A 13974-nucleotide genomic window follows, 5' to 3' on the forward strand; every position below is an offset into this window, starting at 1 on the left:
AGTTTCCAGACTACTCTCAGCAGAGCACTCACAGTCAAGTGTTTTTGGACCTGGTCGCTGGACAAAGCCAATGTTTGTGTGTGTGTGTGTGTGTGCTACTACACTTCTTTGTAAAGGTCAAATTCAAACCACGCCATCCCCTCGCACCCTGTAGATTTTACACATTGAAATAACGGCTCTTCTAACAGCTCACTTACCCCATACTGCGTGCCTTTTTTTTTTTTTTTTTTCAAGTTTAGACGCAAGAGCTACAAATATGCACGCACACACACACACACACACATATGCATGCACATACGGTCATCACCCTCCTATTCTTCTCCACACAGTGGCAGGAAGTTGTCCAGATATCCGCAGGGCCTCTAAAAAAAAGAGCGAGTGAACAAAGTGGGCTGGGTGGTGGTATTGGAAGGTGTTGGAGGCGGCGGCGGTGATGGAATTGAGCTACTTCACTCAGAGTTAACTGTTCGTTGTGAACAGCAGGACTAAAACGACTCCGCAGAGCTACAGATTTACAGCGGTGTATAACGCTGTGAGTCACAGCTGAGCTTCTGGAGATCAGAGGCCACTGGACTGGGCTGCTGATCCTTCTGAGCAGAGAAGAAAAGGCCCCGCAGCTGGTGGCCTAAACAACCTGAAGATGTTGGCTCTGAGGACGTTTGTTCTGCTGGGAATGAGCTGGACATGTCATGGTGAGTTAGCCATCCTACTCTCTCTTTTTATCTTTCTTTTGTACATACATGAAACATGGTATGTCCAGCTGTAGGTTGTAGAAATTAAAGTTTAATCTGAAAACAAGTTGGAAAAAATGGTATCTATCTTATTATCACTATTTTTAAGGAGGGTTTTGTAGCCCATGTGATTTAGAATTAGATTTGTCCAGACTATATTTGTCGGATAACGATAAAGAACTTTAGGTAAAAACTCTTCTCCAAGTGCATCATGTTGAAATAGTAATATTGAAATAATATTTTTGTTGGGTTTTTTTGTCAGTATAATATTCTGTTTTGGAAAAAGTTAGTAAAATAAAAGTATTTTTTCGCAGTGTCATTTACGTTAACAGCCTTGTTCCTCATTCACACTGTTTTAATATTTATATTCCTTACATTTATATTTTTACGGGAATATAAGGGCTTATATTTTTATTCCTCCTGTGCCGGGAAGGCTCTTTTTGCTGATCAAGTGATACAAAAGTGTTTAACACTTAACATGTCTAATTTCAGCTCTATTGTTCATGCTTTTTTTCTGCTATGATTTTATGGTCCCGCACACACCTGCCAAGCCCATTGTCCAACTCCATCACATTCCTCATTGCCACAGTGATGACCTTCGACCTTTATCAAGGACCGGCCCACTCCATTTCCTGTTGCTATTCGCTTCTCGTGGAAACTTCCTGTTTATGTCGGGCCCGTTTCCTGTTCCCTTTAACGGTCCGTATCAGGGCCAACCTTTCATGGCTTGACCTGCATTGTTATGAATAGTTGCTAATGCTCTGAAACAATGAGTGGTTTGAATATGTGGGTGAGTTGGTCCTGCGATAGAACACTTAGTGAAAACAGACCTAATAATTTAATACATGAGTGAATAAGATTACATTTATTTTCCAAGTGTGCAATTTCATGAATGTGGAAGTGATCGCAGTGCTGATAAAATTCACCTGCAGTTCAAATGCATACATCTGTATCCCTTCTACAAATACACCATTATTACATTTTAACCACAAAAACTGTTACAGGAAGATTTATGTGCAACACTGTGCACAATTTCCACTTGTTTTGCACTAATCTGTGTTTTTCTCCACAGCTGCATCTGGTGATCCGTGGGGCCAGTGTCCAGTCATCAGAAAGTGTAAGGACAAGTTTGGAGACGGATCATGTGACAAAGAGTGTATGGAGCCAGAGTGCCTCAGAGACGGCTTCGACTGCCTGAAGAACAGGGGCCAGTGCAAGTAAAACACTTTTGTTGTCATTTTCATCATCATAGAACCCTAAAAATGTTTTCAGCTTAATAGTGAAAGTTGTGAAATACAACATTTCATGTTTCCATTGGTTTATTTGTGCTCGTAAATTGTTATATGCTGGTTTATGAGTTGTTTCTATGTATTATATTCTTTCCTCTCTTGTATTAATATTTGAAACTCAGCCAAGAAACCCCCAAAACAGGCAACATGTGGACATGTGTTTTGATTGTTATCATTGATAAGATTAATTCAATATTTTTCATTGTCATTAATAAGTACACTTGTGTAAAGAAGAATTAGATAATGAAATACTACAAGTTATCTTTGGTACCAAGGACTCAGCAACATAATAATATGCAATAAACAATTAAAACAATTCAAAACAATATGAAACACAATATTAAAATCACATTGTTGATTGGAAACTGTGTGAGAAAAGAGTACTAGTGAACTGTCCATAAAGTGAACTAATGGCAGTATGAAAGAAACAACAGTAAAAATAATGATGGAGTTTGACAACTAAATACCGCATCCCGTTGTCTTTGTTGAAAGCTCTGGGGCAAAAAAAGCTAGTAAATTGACCTTAAATTGAGATTATTTTGTCAAATATCGTATTCTGTCTCTTTATTTACACCCCATCATCCCTTCCCATTATGGCTCTCAGTCCAGGCCACATCCAGTACTGCCGTGATCACTACGCCAACTCACACTGCGAGCAGGGATGCGACAGCGCCTCTTGTGGATGGGACGGCAGCGACTGCTTCACACACCAGAGCCGCCTGTGGGCCAAAGGCACACTGGTCCTTCACACCAGAAATCCACTACAGCGTGGCACGTTCTCCAACAGCTCCCTGCTCTGGGCGCTCAGCGTCCTCCTCCAGTCACCGCTCAAACTAAGAGACTCCGCCCCCCTCTCCACCAACAGTAACCTGTTTGACTTTGATCCACAACAGCTTGCCAACCTGCTGACACAGACATCACCAGCTGACTCAGATGGGTAGGTGCTGTGTGAAATGTCAAAAAAGTGAGTGAAGTTATGTTTTCTTTAACCAGTCCCCTGGAGGTTGGAAACTTCTTTTGCGAGGCAAACCTGGCCAGGACAGCAGCATAAAAGTTGCAAACAATGCAATACAAAATCAGACAATGGATAAAGCAATACTAAAGACAGATAATAATACAGAAATATGTTTACACTTAGAAGAGACAATTAACAATGAAGTCATTTAACACTGGTTTTACAATAGTCTTGAATTCTGCATTAGGGAGAGACAGCAGATACTGCACGTGTCTTGTGATCTGAGATAATCATTCCGAATTAACTATGAGGGAAGTTTAGCAAGAATGGATTTATGAATAAGAAGACTCAGTTAAAGTGAGATGGCCAGCCAACCCTGAAATTCACACTGCACAATAATACACAATGTTACACAATGATGAGTGGGTAGTTTTACACATCTGTCATTAGAAAATTACCACTACTACTAATTTTTCTAGTAGACAGTAGTGTATCAAGGGAATCTATGAAAAAAGATTCAAGGCGAGGCAAAACACTATCATCTGCATATCAATAAGTGTTAATACCTAAATTATTTATGTAAGACAAAATAAAAGTGGGCCAAGGATAGAACCTTGGGGAACTCCATTATGTACAGTAAGACAGTCTGAACGGAACGATATTGACCAGCAGGGATATTGATATTAATTGTAATACCCATTCATATCCATTTTTTCAGTACATAATCTCAAAGGTATGCTTTGTTGATTTTATGTTTTGTAAGAAGGTGCAACCTTTTACAAATGATTGAGAGGGTTCCAGATTTTATTGAGTAAACTTATCCTGACAAATCTACACATTGGAACAGGACTCAGTAATTACATACATGCTCTTTCCTAATGTTTCCTTCTCTCTCCACTCTTTCCTAGCTCCCTCCTTTTCCTCCAAGTGGACAACAGGCCATGCTCCCGTCTGCCCTCTACCTGTTTCCCTTATGCCACAGAGGCAGCCAGTTTCCTGCGTGCCGTAATGTTGCGGAGGCCCTCCTCATTCCCCACCCTTAATGAGCTAAAAAACGTCATCAGTATTAGAGGAGTCCGAGAGGAAATAGGAAGCAGAGAGGAGGAAACTGAGATAAAGGAAGTCAAAGGTAAGCTCACATGTCCTGTCACACACGCACATATACACATCCAGCTTTGAATTTCATCCAAACAAAACACTATAAAACACATTTCCGTTTCCAGTGTGTGTGATCACTACAGGTTTGAGTTTTGGTTGTTCAAACATTTTAACTCAGAGAGGGAAAGCATGAACCAAAATGACAAAGCAGGATATCTGGTGAAAATATAACAAGTACTATAAATTAAAATTACTTTACACTTGTTTTTTATGACCTTTGTGATGTTCGCTGGTCAGAAGGCCAGCTAAATGCATGCAAATAGGGATTCCACTAGGGCAGTAGTGCTGTACTAGGCTCACCAAACCAGCAGTTTAGGTGTAAGCATACCATTTAAAAATAAAATATAAATTAAATTCAGATTATAGATGATTGGGTTTAGTACTGGGTTTAAAATACTGGGCTTCATCGCACCAAACCAGTGAACTTTTTTAAGAAAGTTTAGGATTTTAAAACACAATCATCATTTCACTCATTGTGAGGAACATTTATTGGATGAAATTGAGCACTTAATTTAACAGGACCACATACTGATATTGACTGTTGATTGATAGTGTGGAAAGTATCTTGATATGTTTTTCATGTAGCCCTAACAAAAATTGTTCTTCCTCGCAGTTGTAAAAATTAATTTTGTAATCTTCCTCTCAAAGAGCCGACGCCTGCGTGGTTATGGGCCGTGATTGCCATAGCGATCGGCCTGCTGCTGGTGCTGGTCCTGGTGGTGTTCTTGGTGGTGAGGAGGGTGAGGCAGCAGCGGGCAGAGAGGGAAGGCGGCCACAGGGTGAGACACCGGTCCACAGTCACAGACAATGACCCCAAATCCAAGGCCTTGACCCCACACGCAGCCCACCAAGAGCAGAGGGTCAGATCCAGCAGAGAGAAAGAGAAGATCAGTTTGAGGAAAAAGAAGAAAGCAAAGGAAGCAGAGAAAAAGAGAAGGAGGGAACCACTGGGGGAGGATGCCATTCGGATGCGGTGAGAGGAGTTGCTTTGAAAGACATGAGAGGATGTTTGGTCTGCTGGAGGAATGATGTCATGTAACAAATAGGGTGTATTCTAAAACAAGTGAGAGTTCATCCAGTTATTAAAAAAGGCTGAATCTGTTGGATATTACTTTTATCCTGTTATACAGTATGTATGGTACATTCACATAGTATTCATAACGATTTAACAGTTACTGAAAGGAGGAGGCAATCTACTCATTAACTCTTCCTATCACTCCCAGTGATTTGAATCTCCCGTTACCTTTTTTCTATTACTGCTATGAATCAAACAAAAATACCAGACATTTCCTGGTTCCCACAGTTTAAAGATTAGATGCTTGTCTCAGTTTTATGTAATTGTAAACAAATTAAAGAACTTTGGGTTTGTGACTGTTGGCCTAACAAAACAAGTAACTTTAAGATGTCCCCTTGGGTTCTGAGAAATTGTTATAGGCCTGTTTTGTAACATTTGATACTATAGATGCTTAATTGATTCATCTGGAGAGAAAAAAATTAACAGACTAATTGATAATGAATATAATTGATAGTCACAGCCCTCATGAATGTGTATTGAAAATATTGTAAGAGCAGGGGCACTGTCTGTGTCCTGGTGGTCAAGTGGGTAAGGGCGCATGTAATTTCCCCAGTTTAGTTGCAACCAGGAGCCTTTGTTGCATGTCATTGGCCCCTCGCTCTCTATTTCTTACCTGTCTTTCTATCCTGTAACATACTGTCAACTGACAACAGCTTACTCCGGGCTGTGAAACAATAACTATCTGTAATCCCTGACACGTTCAAGGGTCCAGGTCCATTTCCTCAAAGTCTACATTTAAAGAAAACAAACGCTTGTATTCTTGGGTTTGGGTGTGTCGCAGAGCTCTTGAGTGTTTTATAAATCAAATCAACTGTGCTTTTCGGTTTTCAGACCTCTCAAAAGGGACCAGGATATAGGAAGTGACACAGACTTTACCCAGAGTTCAATGGAAGACATCAGTGCGAGATGCTCCAGGCGACAGGAGGCCGCCTCCATCTGTGACCACAGGACCCAGGAGCAGAAACACTACCGGGCCGGAACCTCACAGCCCCGCAGACCTGTACAACGTGAGGTTTATTCACTCATTTACTACTCACTTACTCAGTTGCTCATAGCTCCCAAAACTTTTATTCATCTGGGAATCTGGCATATATTTTTACCACGTCCAGCATTATGGTCACAAAAATAACTGTTTCTGATTGGCTGGCCGGCATCTTAAGACAGCTCAAATATTTCTAAACAACAGACTGATCACTGTTATAATTCATAAATGAAACAGAAATAATGCACTCTGAGGTTTACTAATGTAGAAAATAATGGGACTCCCTTTGCACTACATCTCATTCTTCACATCCACCTTTTATTGTTATTTCTATACTGGACTAGAGCCGCAACAATTAGTCGATGAACAGAAAATTAATTATCAACTATATATGATATGTTTTCTGTTTGATATAATTGTAAACTGAGTATCTTTGAGAGTGATGAACACCTCATAAACAAGACACTATACAAAGACACTATATTCATACACGATGTAGGATGCTGTGAGTAAAACAGGACTCATACTGATGTACTACACAGTACAAAGTTACAGTCTGAGAGAGATTACATGTATAACTGTATAAATCCTTCTATTTATAGTATTTGTATGTGTATTCAAATCCTAACACAAATAATTCTGGTTCTCCCTCAGCTCCACCTAGAGGATGGGAGAGAAACGCCATGCCTCCTCCTTTGCTCAGTCCTCCTCAGCAGGTCTGTTTAGTGTAGTTATGTTGATTTACATTTGTTTAGAGCTTGATTTTAATGCTTTGTTGTTTGTTTGTTTTTGTTTAAATTTACTATAACTATAGACAACATTGTATAATGCCAAACTTAAAGTGCTGAATATGTAAGTATATGTGAAATATGTATTATATATTCATCATGGCTTGCTTGTGTTGTCAGTCCGCAGAGTGGTGTGGCCCGGATGGGTCTGTGGTTCTGATCCGAGCAGTGCGTAGTGGGCTGGACAGAGTGGTTTTGGAGCTGCTGAGAGCAGGAGTGCCCGTCAACAACACTGATCATACTGGTAATGCATCAATCACTAATATTAGTTACTAATATGACTTTGGCACTCGGAAATATTTGCATGTAATTCTTGGTGTCTGTTTTAACCTTCTTGAAGTAAGAGCAATGTGAATACCAGGAATTGTAGCTAATTTGATTTAAATTACAGTTCAAGATAAAATAAATAATCCATCGCATAAGGAAAGCAGGTTAAAACATTAATGAGGAATTATGTGCAAATTCAGTTTTCATGATATCCAACCACTTTCCTGCATATGTTATGTCAGCACTGATGTCAGAAGCAGAGATTGTGTAATTCTGCTTTAACCCCTTCATGCATGAATTGGTTTAAGTGTTTTTATTGTAAGTGCTTTTTAACAATTATTTGGGGTTTCACAAACATTATTTAATAATCCACACTTTTTGTGTCACAATCATTCAAGATAGTCGAGGGATCACCAAAGGTAGTCTGCTTCAACATTTTTAAATTTCATATCAAAATATGTTGAGCTATTTCAGTCTGAAAGACAGACTGAGCAACATTGCACAAAAAGCCTTAAACTTACCTGCCCACATGCCATATTTGGTCTCACCTTGGAGAAAAATAACATGTTGAGCTCTTGATCCATTATTTCCTGTACACTGAGGGGCTGAGTAACTGGTGTAACTTACCCCGTCTCTCTCACATCCTTCTTTTGTGTCCCTCCTCTCCCGACCTGTGCTCATTTCTTCGTGGCCTCCATCTCCTCCTCCTCCTCCTCCTCCTCCTCCTCCTCCAGCTCCCCTGCTGCCCTCCTCTGACTCAGAACAAAGTTAATGTGTTCTAGTGCTCAAACTCGGTTTGATAGACGTATTAACTTTGTTGCTCATCTTACTCCTTGCTTTTGCTGTCTCTTTGTCTCTCTGCCCTTCTGTCTGCCTCTTTTTACATCTCTTATTTTTGCCTGTCTTCCTGTCCCCTTTCTCACTTCGGCTGAAAAAAATTCATCTCTGCATCCCATCACTCCATTCTCCCTCTCTTCACCATCTGGGCTCAACTCTGTTGTGTAATGGTTGTTCATTGGCTGACTTACTCCCTCCCTTCTTCCCCCATACCTCCCCTCCACTCACACTGTCTCTCTCAGGGAGATCAGCCCTGCACTGGGCATGCTCAGTAAACCACCTCTCCCTAACAAGGACCCTCATTCGCTATGGGGCCGCTGTGGACCTGCAGGACAATAAGGTAAGTTCTTGTTTCTTTACCAATGGTTCATTAATTATATATCATATTAAAAATATAAATTTGATTATCCATGTTTTAAGTTGTACAGGTGACTGTCTGGAGTATTATTATGTGATAGTCACTCTGAATGGTTGGGCAGATCACCACAACACTTGGAATAAATATCCTCCACACATCACATAAGTTATATTTACGATTATTTCCTTGATAGGGCGAAACAGCACTCTTCCTCTCCGCCCTCCATGGTTGCTATGATACGACCAGACTTCTCCTCCTTCATGGTGCCAACCTTGAGCTGCATGATCGGAGGGGACGTCGTCCGATTGACGTGGCAAGAGAGGGCATGCATCACCAGGTGCTAGAGCTCCTGTTGGCTCACCAAATTCAGAGAGGGCCTGTTCCCGTCGATTCAGCCAATGACATGCTGTGGGAGGAGCGTGCTCTGATGTACTCACCATGGGTCGGATCACAAGGCCTGCCTGGAAGAAGTGCCTCCTTCTCTGGGATCATAGGAAATCGAGATATGACCCCACCTCCACAAAAGTAAGGTTTCAGTAATACACTGCACACACAGACAACAGTATGTTGTTGTCTGCCTTTTGATGATGTGCCACCAGATGAGTAAAAGAGAGATGAGTGAGAAATGTACAATTAGAGCTGAAATGATAAGTCAATTAATCAATCAGTCCAAGAGTAAAATAATATGCAACTACTTGATGGTTAATAATAAATAACTGTCACTTTTCAAGCAAACTGTTAATTGTGAGAATTCCTTAGTTGCAAGTGAAAGTAAACTGATAATAGACTGAATGTAGTGTTGGCTGAACTAAACTGATGACATTTTTCAGTATTTTCTGACATTTTATTGACCAAAAGTTTCACAATTAACACTGTGAGCAGAGTGGATCAAAGGATGATGAGCCTTTGCTCATTTTAGCCAGTTAGCCAAACATCACATAAAACTTTTCATTTGCTGTTGGCATCAAACATATTTTACACATTAACTCAATGAGAGGAGTGGCTACTGGGTGAAATAACAAAATGACTGTTAAGACACTGTTAAGCACAAGAGTACAAAAGTGATTTGCAGCCTGCAAATTCCTCTTAAGAGGTAACAATCCATATTCACACATTGCAGTAAATCAGTATTCGCACAGTTTAAAAAAAGTATTTTTAATTGATAGATGTATTTCACACAACATTGAAACCACTGCAATGAGTTTAAAAAAATAAGCAAAACCTGAATTTTTGGGTAGTATAACCATCAGCTTAACTTCCTTGAGATGGGTAATCAATCACAGTGCAAATTTAGTTTTTTTTTTTCAGTAAAAAATTGAAAAGCTGTCTTGTGCTAAGGCAGTTACTGTCCTGAAAAATTATTCCTTGATGGTGCATTCAAAGACACTCTAAAGTTGATGTTAGAGTTGGCTTTCTAACTCTAAATTTGTATTTTATGGGACAAACAACACTTTTCTGCAAAACCTCTCTGTTACTGTTACAGTCTAATATAGGGATGATTTTCTTGTCTTGCCAGTGATTGGTCGATGAGCCGAGTGCAGTACCCTTCTCCTCAGAACTGGCGACCACAGCTCAACCAATCAGCAACAGCACTGGTCCCTCCAAGAATCATGGGCCGCTCGCCTCGGCCAATCAGCACCTTACAGGAGGTTACTTCAGAAGACGAGGATCGGGACAGGCACCAGGAAGTCCCCAGAGCTGCAACACCTCACTTCCTGTCGCCCCAGCCTGCCCCTCGTCAGCGTTCCTTCTCATGCACCCAGCATGCATTGCAGCGTCGCTCCAGTGGCCACCAGCCAGAGCCCAATTATGTTATTGTGACAGACAGAACAGCCAATGAGCCCATAGAAAGAGTGGTTGTTTCACCTCCCACAGATGTTATCGCCCAATCAGATCGCCAGCCAGTTGTAAATGGTGACAATCCCAGTAGAGTAGAACAAGCAGTGGTGAGTTCAGCAAATTCAGAGCAGAAATCCAGAGGTGAAAAGTCAAACAACACTGCTGACTCCACACAAACAGCCTTGTAGAGAACAGACAGAAGAAGCCACAGCTGCTTTTCCATTCAGCCTATGTGAATAAGATAATGACTTACAATATTGACAGAGAGGCACTGAGATTAAGTTTGGCATAAGGTATATTTAGTTGTTAAGCTCAGTGCAAAGCAGAGGGCTTAGAAGGAGGCCCAAAGCTGGAGGGAGACCAACATTGATTTATTGGGACCTTAATTATTATCCAAAATGCATCTGTTGGGTGTCGCCTGACGGATTTGCTTGGTTACTTATTTGTTACATTCTTGTCAAATTAATACACAGCAGCACTTCCCAAATCACCTCCCCAGTTTGCCTAAATTATTATTATGATTATATTTTTTACTAGGGAGTGGGACACTGTTCCTTGTAAATGATCTGTCAGATGACAGAATCTAATAGGTAATATAATGACATGTCTGAGATGCCAGTCAAACGTGATGAATATCACAACTGAAATCTTTATAAATACTGTAATATATTCATATTTTCTTGACATTCAACAGGTCATATTCTGATTATTGCGGACACGATCAAGGAGAAATTATTTTTGAAAATGTGTGGATGGTTGGCACATCCTGCTGATGCAATAAAGTGACTGTAAATAATATGGATTTTGTATTTTATTTTCAAATTACGTTACCTGGTTGCCACGGTGGAGTGGGTGGAATTCAACAAACCCTGAAACCCAACAAAGCCTGACCAATTTGATATGTCTGGAAGCTATTTTTTGTTGGACCACTTTATTATATTGTTATTATTTATTATAACATATATTATTATTAGAAATGATAATGTTACATAAGATTTTATTTAGACACAGGAGAGGCAAACAGGACCTAAACACAGGCCTATCGTCAGCGCCAGCCACTTTTATTGAGCAGTAATTCACACCAATAAACAGAGCTGGCGTGTGCCCGGAACACACGTTATATATACAGTTCTTAGCTACAACTTTTCTTCAAAGACACAGGAATGTTATCATCATTGTCACTGTCTTATTATAAAAACTGTTGTAATAAAAGGTGTTTTAATAATATTTAGTATTTTCCGGCTGTCATATCCATTTTCTAGCCTGGCTGAAATCCAGTCCCGTTTCTATTCTTCCGTTAAATTACACAGACCATGTTGCTTCAGATAACAGGTCCTCGGTGGGTTCAGACTCTTTCTCATGGGAAAGAAGGAAATGGCGCTGCATTTACAGCTTTACTACCTGTTAAAACTGATACATTGGAGAGGGTGGCACAGAGAGGAGACACTTCCCACGTTCCCACGCGCATTTGCCTACTATTGAGATGTAAATGAATCACAGACTGGAAGTTCTGCCCCGTGCTATGAACAACTCTTTCAACTGTCGCAATTAAATGATCGGACAGCGTTACGCAAAACATTTTTACGCACGCTTAAGATACCACATTCTCTTTATACCGTCAATAGTGACTCTCAGGCCTAACAGCGATTCCCATTCTCTATTAAATATCAAATTAAACGCACAAAACATTTTGTCCTTAATATTGACGTCAATGCCGGAAGATATGACATTGGGCACGCAGTGGCAACTTTTACGCATGGCTTTATCTCCTTATCAGCTTTATTTAGTTTGCTCAAATTGAACTATAATAGTTACATATAGCCTGCCTATACTCTTACAGACACAATACTCATAATATATTATTCTAATTATACGTAAATCGACATTAGGTGTCAAAATTAATGGTTAATTAAGATGAATTAGGCATAAATGTAAGGCTGTGTGTTCCTGAATACTTTGACCGCCTGTATGTTGTAGTTTTTCAGAGTGAGGATTAAAGCTTGTTCCATGTGTGATATTGCGTGAAACGTCACCGCATGGTGCCTTTATCCCCCTGTGTGGCAGCTCTACTCCACACTTATGCTCCTCAAGACACGTGCCCGAAAACAATCAATGAACACATACGCATCGTTTACTGATTTTTCCTTTTGTTTATTTACAAATGACAAATAGAATAAATTAAGGTGCAAAAATACATCATAAATGACACAATTAACACGAGTTGGCCCGTAAAGGCTGTAGCAGCATGTGTGATCATAATACATTTACAATATCTACAAATTTATCAGACTTTACAAAAAGCAAGAGGCCCGTGTTCAATACATTGCACTGAGAATGTCCTTGTAGAAAGTCAAATGAACGACACATGCTGTTGTAGGAATATTAGTCAGCATGTTAGAGTCAATAAAAGTTCAGTTTCTGCAGTCACTGCGTGGTGATCAGGGCCAGGGCCTCCACAGTGACTGGCTGACCGGCTGCCTCTGAGACGGGCTCTGTTTACTCGCTCGACTCGCCACTTTGTGGGTCTGCTGGGGAGTCGTGGGGGGAGAGCGAGGTGATTCTACGCGGGTCTGAACACAACTGGCCGCGGTGAGGGCAGGCGTGCACAGTTTGTGTGCCGACCTGTTTAACAGCAACTGAAGAATGGACCTGGAGGACTTTCTGAGAGAGCTGGAGGAGGAATGGGCTTCAGTTCTTCTTTGGACGCCTGCGGAATCAGAGTCTGAACGGGAGAAGCGAGCTGCAAAAGACGCATCCAGTGCTGCTCCAAGCCACAGGCGCTTCCCTTCGGGTCCCAGGAACTGAGTAGCTCTCTGCAGGCAAGTTGAGAAACCGTCTTGGAAGGAGTGTATCTGGCCTCCTCCTCCTCCTCCTCCACCACCACCTACTTCAGCTCTCGTCTGGTCTCCTGTGGCGGTGTTCTGTAGGAAGAGGACTGTGTGCTCAAGTATCTCAGCTTTCTCCACTCTGCGCTGAGTCGCTTCCTAGGACAGAAAAAAAGATTTAATAAACGGTTTCTCAGACTCAATAAAAGACCTTTCATCTTGGAGGATGACCTGACCACCAGAGCTATGTGGCTTTTACCTGTCGCTGTAGTAAAAGCGTCTTTAGGCTCTCCAGACTGCGGTTCATTCTCTCTCTTCGACGTCTCTCCACCTGAGGTTTGAGGCTCTACGAGAAACGAAACGAGAAAATAAAAATAAAATTAATGATTGAAATTAGAAATGTTTATACACGGAGTAATGTGCATCTCGTGTATAACAGATCCTGTGATTTACTACAAAATTATCTGTGATATTCAATGAAAGCATAAATGATACAAGTACCTTCCTTTGTGCCTTTGCGTCCTCTGAATTCTGCAGCAATTTCATGGTTGTATTCCAAGAACTATCCAAGAGTAACAGCAGATCTATCGGTCTTTCCGTCACAGCTGAATGTGCTCTCTCAGTCTTCAGTGAGGGCTTTTAAGCCATAGGTGGGCGTAACTTTAGGCTCCACCCACCACAGACTTGTTTTTACTCTGGGTTTTACTCCATGCTGAAACTACTAAACTCAGTTTTACCAATTCGTTAATGTCTGTGAAATATGCAACTCCTAATTGGTTTCCTGCAGTTTAAGTCTCCTCCAGTTAAAAAGTGAAGAGTTGGCCATATCAGTGGAAATTAATCAGTGGAACTATGAATGTTTAAACGTTA

The 13974-nt window shown here is 40.8% G+C and overlaps 2 protein-coding genes across 3 annotated transcripts; one reads left to right on the forward strand and one right to left on the reverse strand.

Annotated features, from left to right (window-relative positions):
- The first annotated feature begins 133 nt into the window (after window positions 1–133).
- On the forward strand, window positions 134–11075 carry notchl (notch receptor, like). 2 transcript variants are annotated; one of them, XM_051407664.1, is made up of 11 exons: window positions 134–692; window positions 1804–1948; window positions 2625–2957; window positions 3884–4104; window positions 4782–5106; window positions 6040–6215; window positions 6845–6906; window positions 7099–7222; window positions 8325–8422; window positions 8634–8965; window positions 9957–11075. In XM_051407664.1, the coding sequence occupies exons 1-11, from the start codon at window positions 641–643 to the stop codon at window positions 10465–10467; spliced, it is 2379 nt and encodes a 792-aa protein (XP_051263624.1). In that variant the 5' UTR covers window positions 134–640; the 3' UTR covers window positions 10468–11075. The 2 variants fall into 2 exon arrangements, with proteins under 2 accessions (XP_051263624.1, XP_051263623.1); XM_051407663.1 differs by lacking the exon at window positions 134–692 and adding an exon at window positions 715–1430.
- Window positions 11076–12409: 1334 nt separating this feature from the next.
- LOC127367644 (transcription factor HES-5-like) lies at window positions 12410–13714 on the reverse strand. Its single transcript, XM_051407674.1, has 3 exons — window positions 13606–13714; window positions 13364–13450; window positions 12410–13263 (listed from the first exon to the last, which is right to left on the reverse strand). The coding sequence occupies exons 1-3, from the start codon at window positions 13648–13650 to the stop codon at window positions 12718–12720; spliced, it is 678 nt and encodes a 225-aa protein (XP_051263634.1). The 5' UTR covers window positions 13651–13714; the 3' UTR covers window positions 12410–12717.
- Between the last annotated feature and the right edge of the window lie 260 nt (window positions 13715–13974).

The sequence above is a fragment of the Dicentrarchus labrax genome, unplaced genomic scaffold (genome assembly GCF_905237075.1).
Source record: "Dicentrarchus labrax unplaced genomic scaffold, dlabrax2021, whole genome shotgun sequence".
Lineage (NCBI taxonomy): Eukaryota > Metazoa > Chordata > Actinopteri > Moronidae > Dicentrarchus > Dicentrarchus labrax.

Excerpts from the sequence above, each read along its gene's own strand:
- notchl (XM_051407663.1), top strand. The coding sequence starts at position 1,235 with ATGCTTTTTTTCTGCTATGATTTTATGGTCCCGCACACACCTGCCAAG. Across the intron at positions 4,105-4,781 it reads TGAGATAAAGGAAGTCAAAG|AGCCGACGCCTGCGTGGTTA; the intron begins GTAAGCTCACAT and ends TTCCTCTCAAAG. Across the intron at positions 6,907-7,098 it reads TGCTCAGTCCTCCTCAGCAG|TCCGCAGAGTGGTGTGGCCC; the intron begins GTCTGTTTAGTG and ends TTGTGTTGTCAG.
- LOC127367644 (XM_051407674.1), bottom strand. The coding sequence starts at position 13,650 with ATGAAATTGCTGCAGAATTCAGAGGACGCAAAGGCACAAAGGAAG. Across the intron at positions 13,451-13,605 it reads ACGCAAAGGCACAAAGGAAG|AGCCTCAAACCTCAGGTGGA; the intron begins GTACTTGTATCA and ends CGTTTCTCGTAG. Across the intron at positions 13,264-13,363 it reads CGCTTTTACTACAGCGACAG|GAAGCGACTCAGCGCAGAGT; the intron begins GTAAAAGCCACA and ends TTTCTGTCCTAG.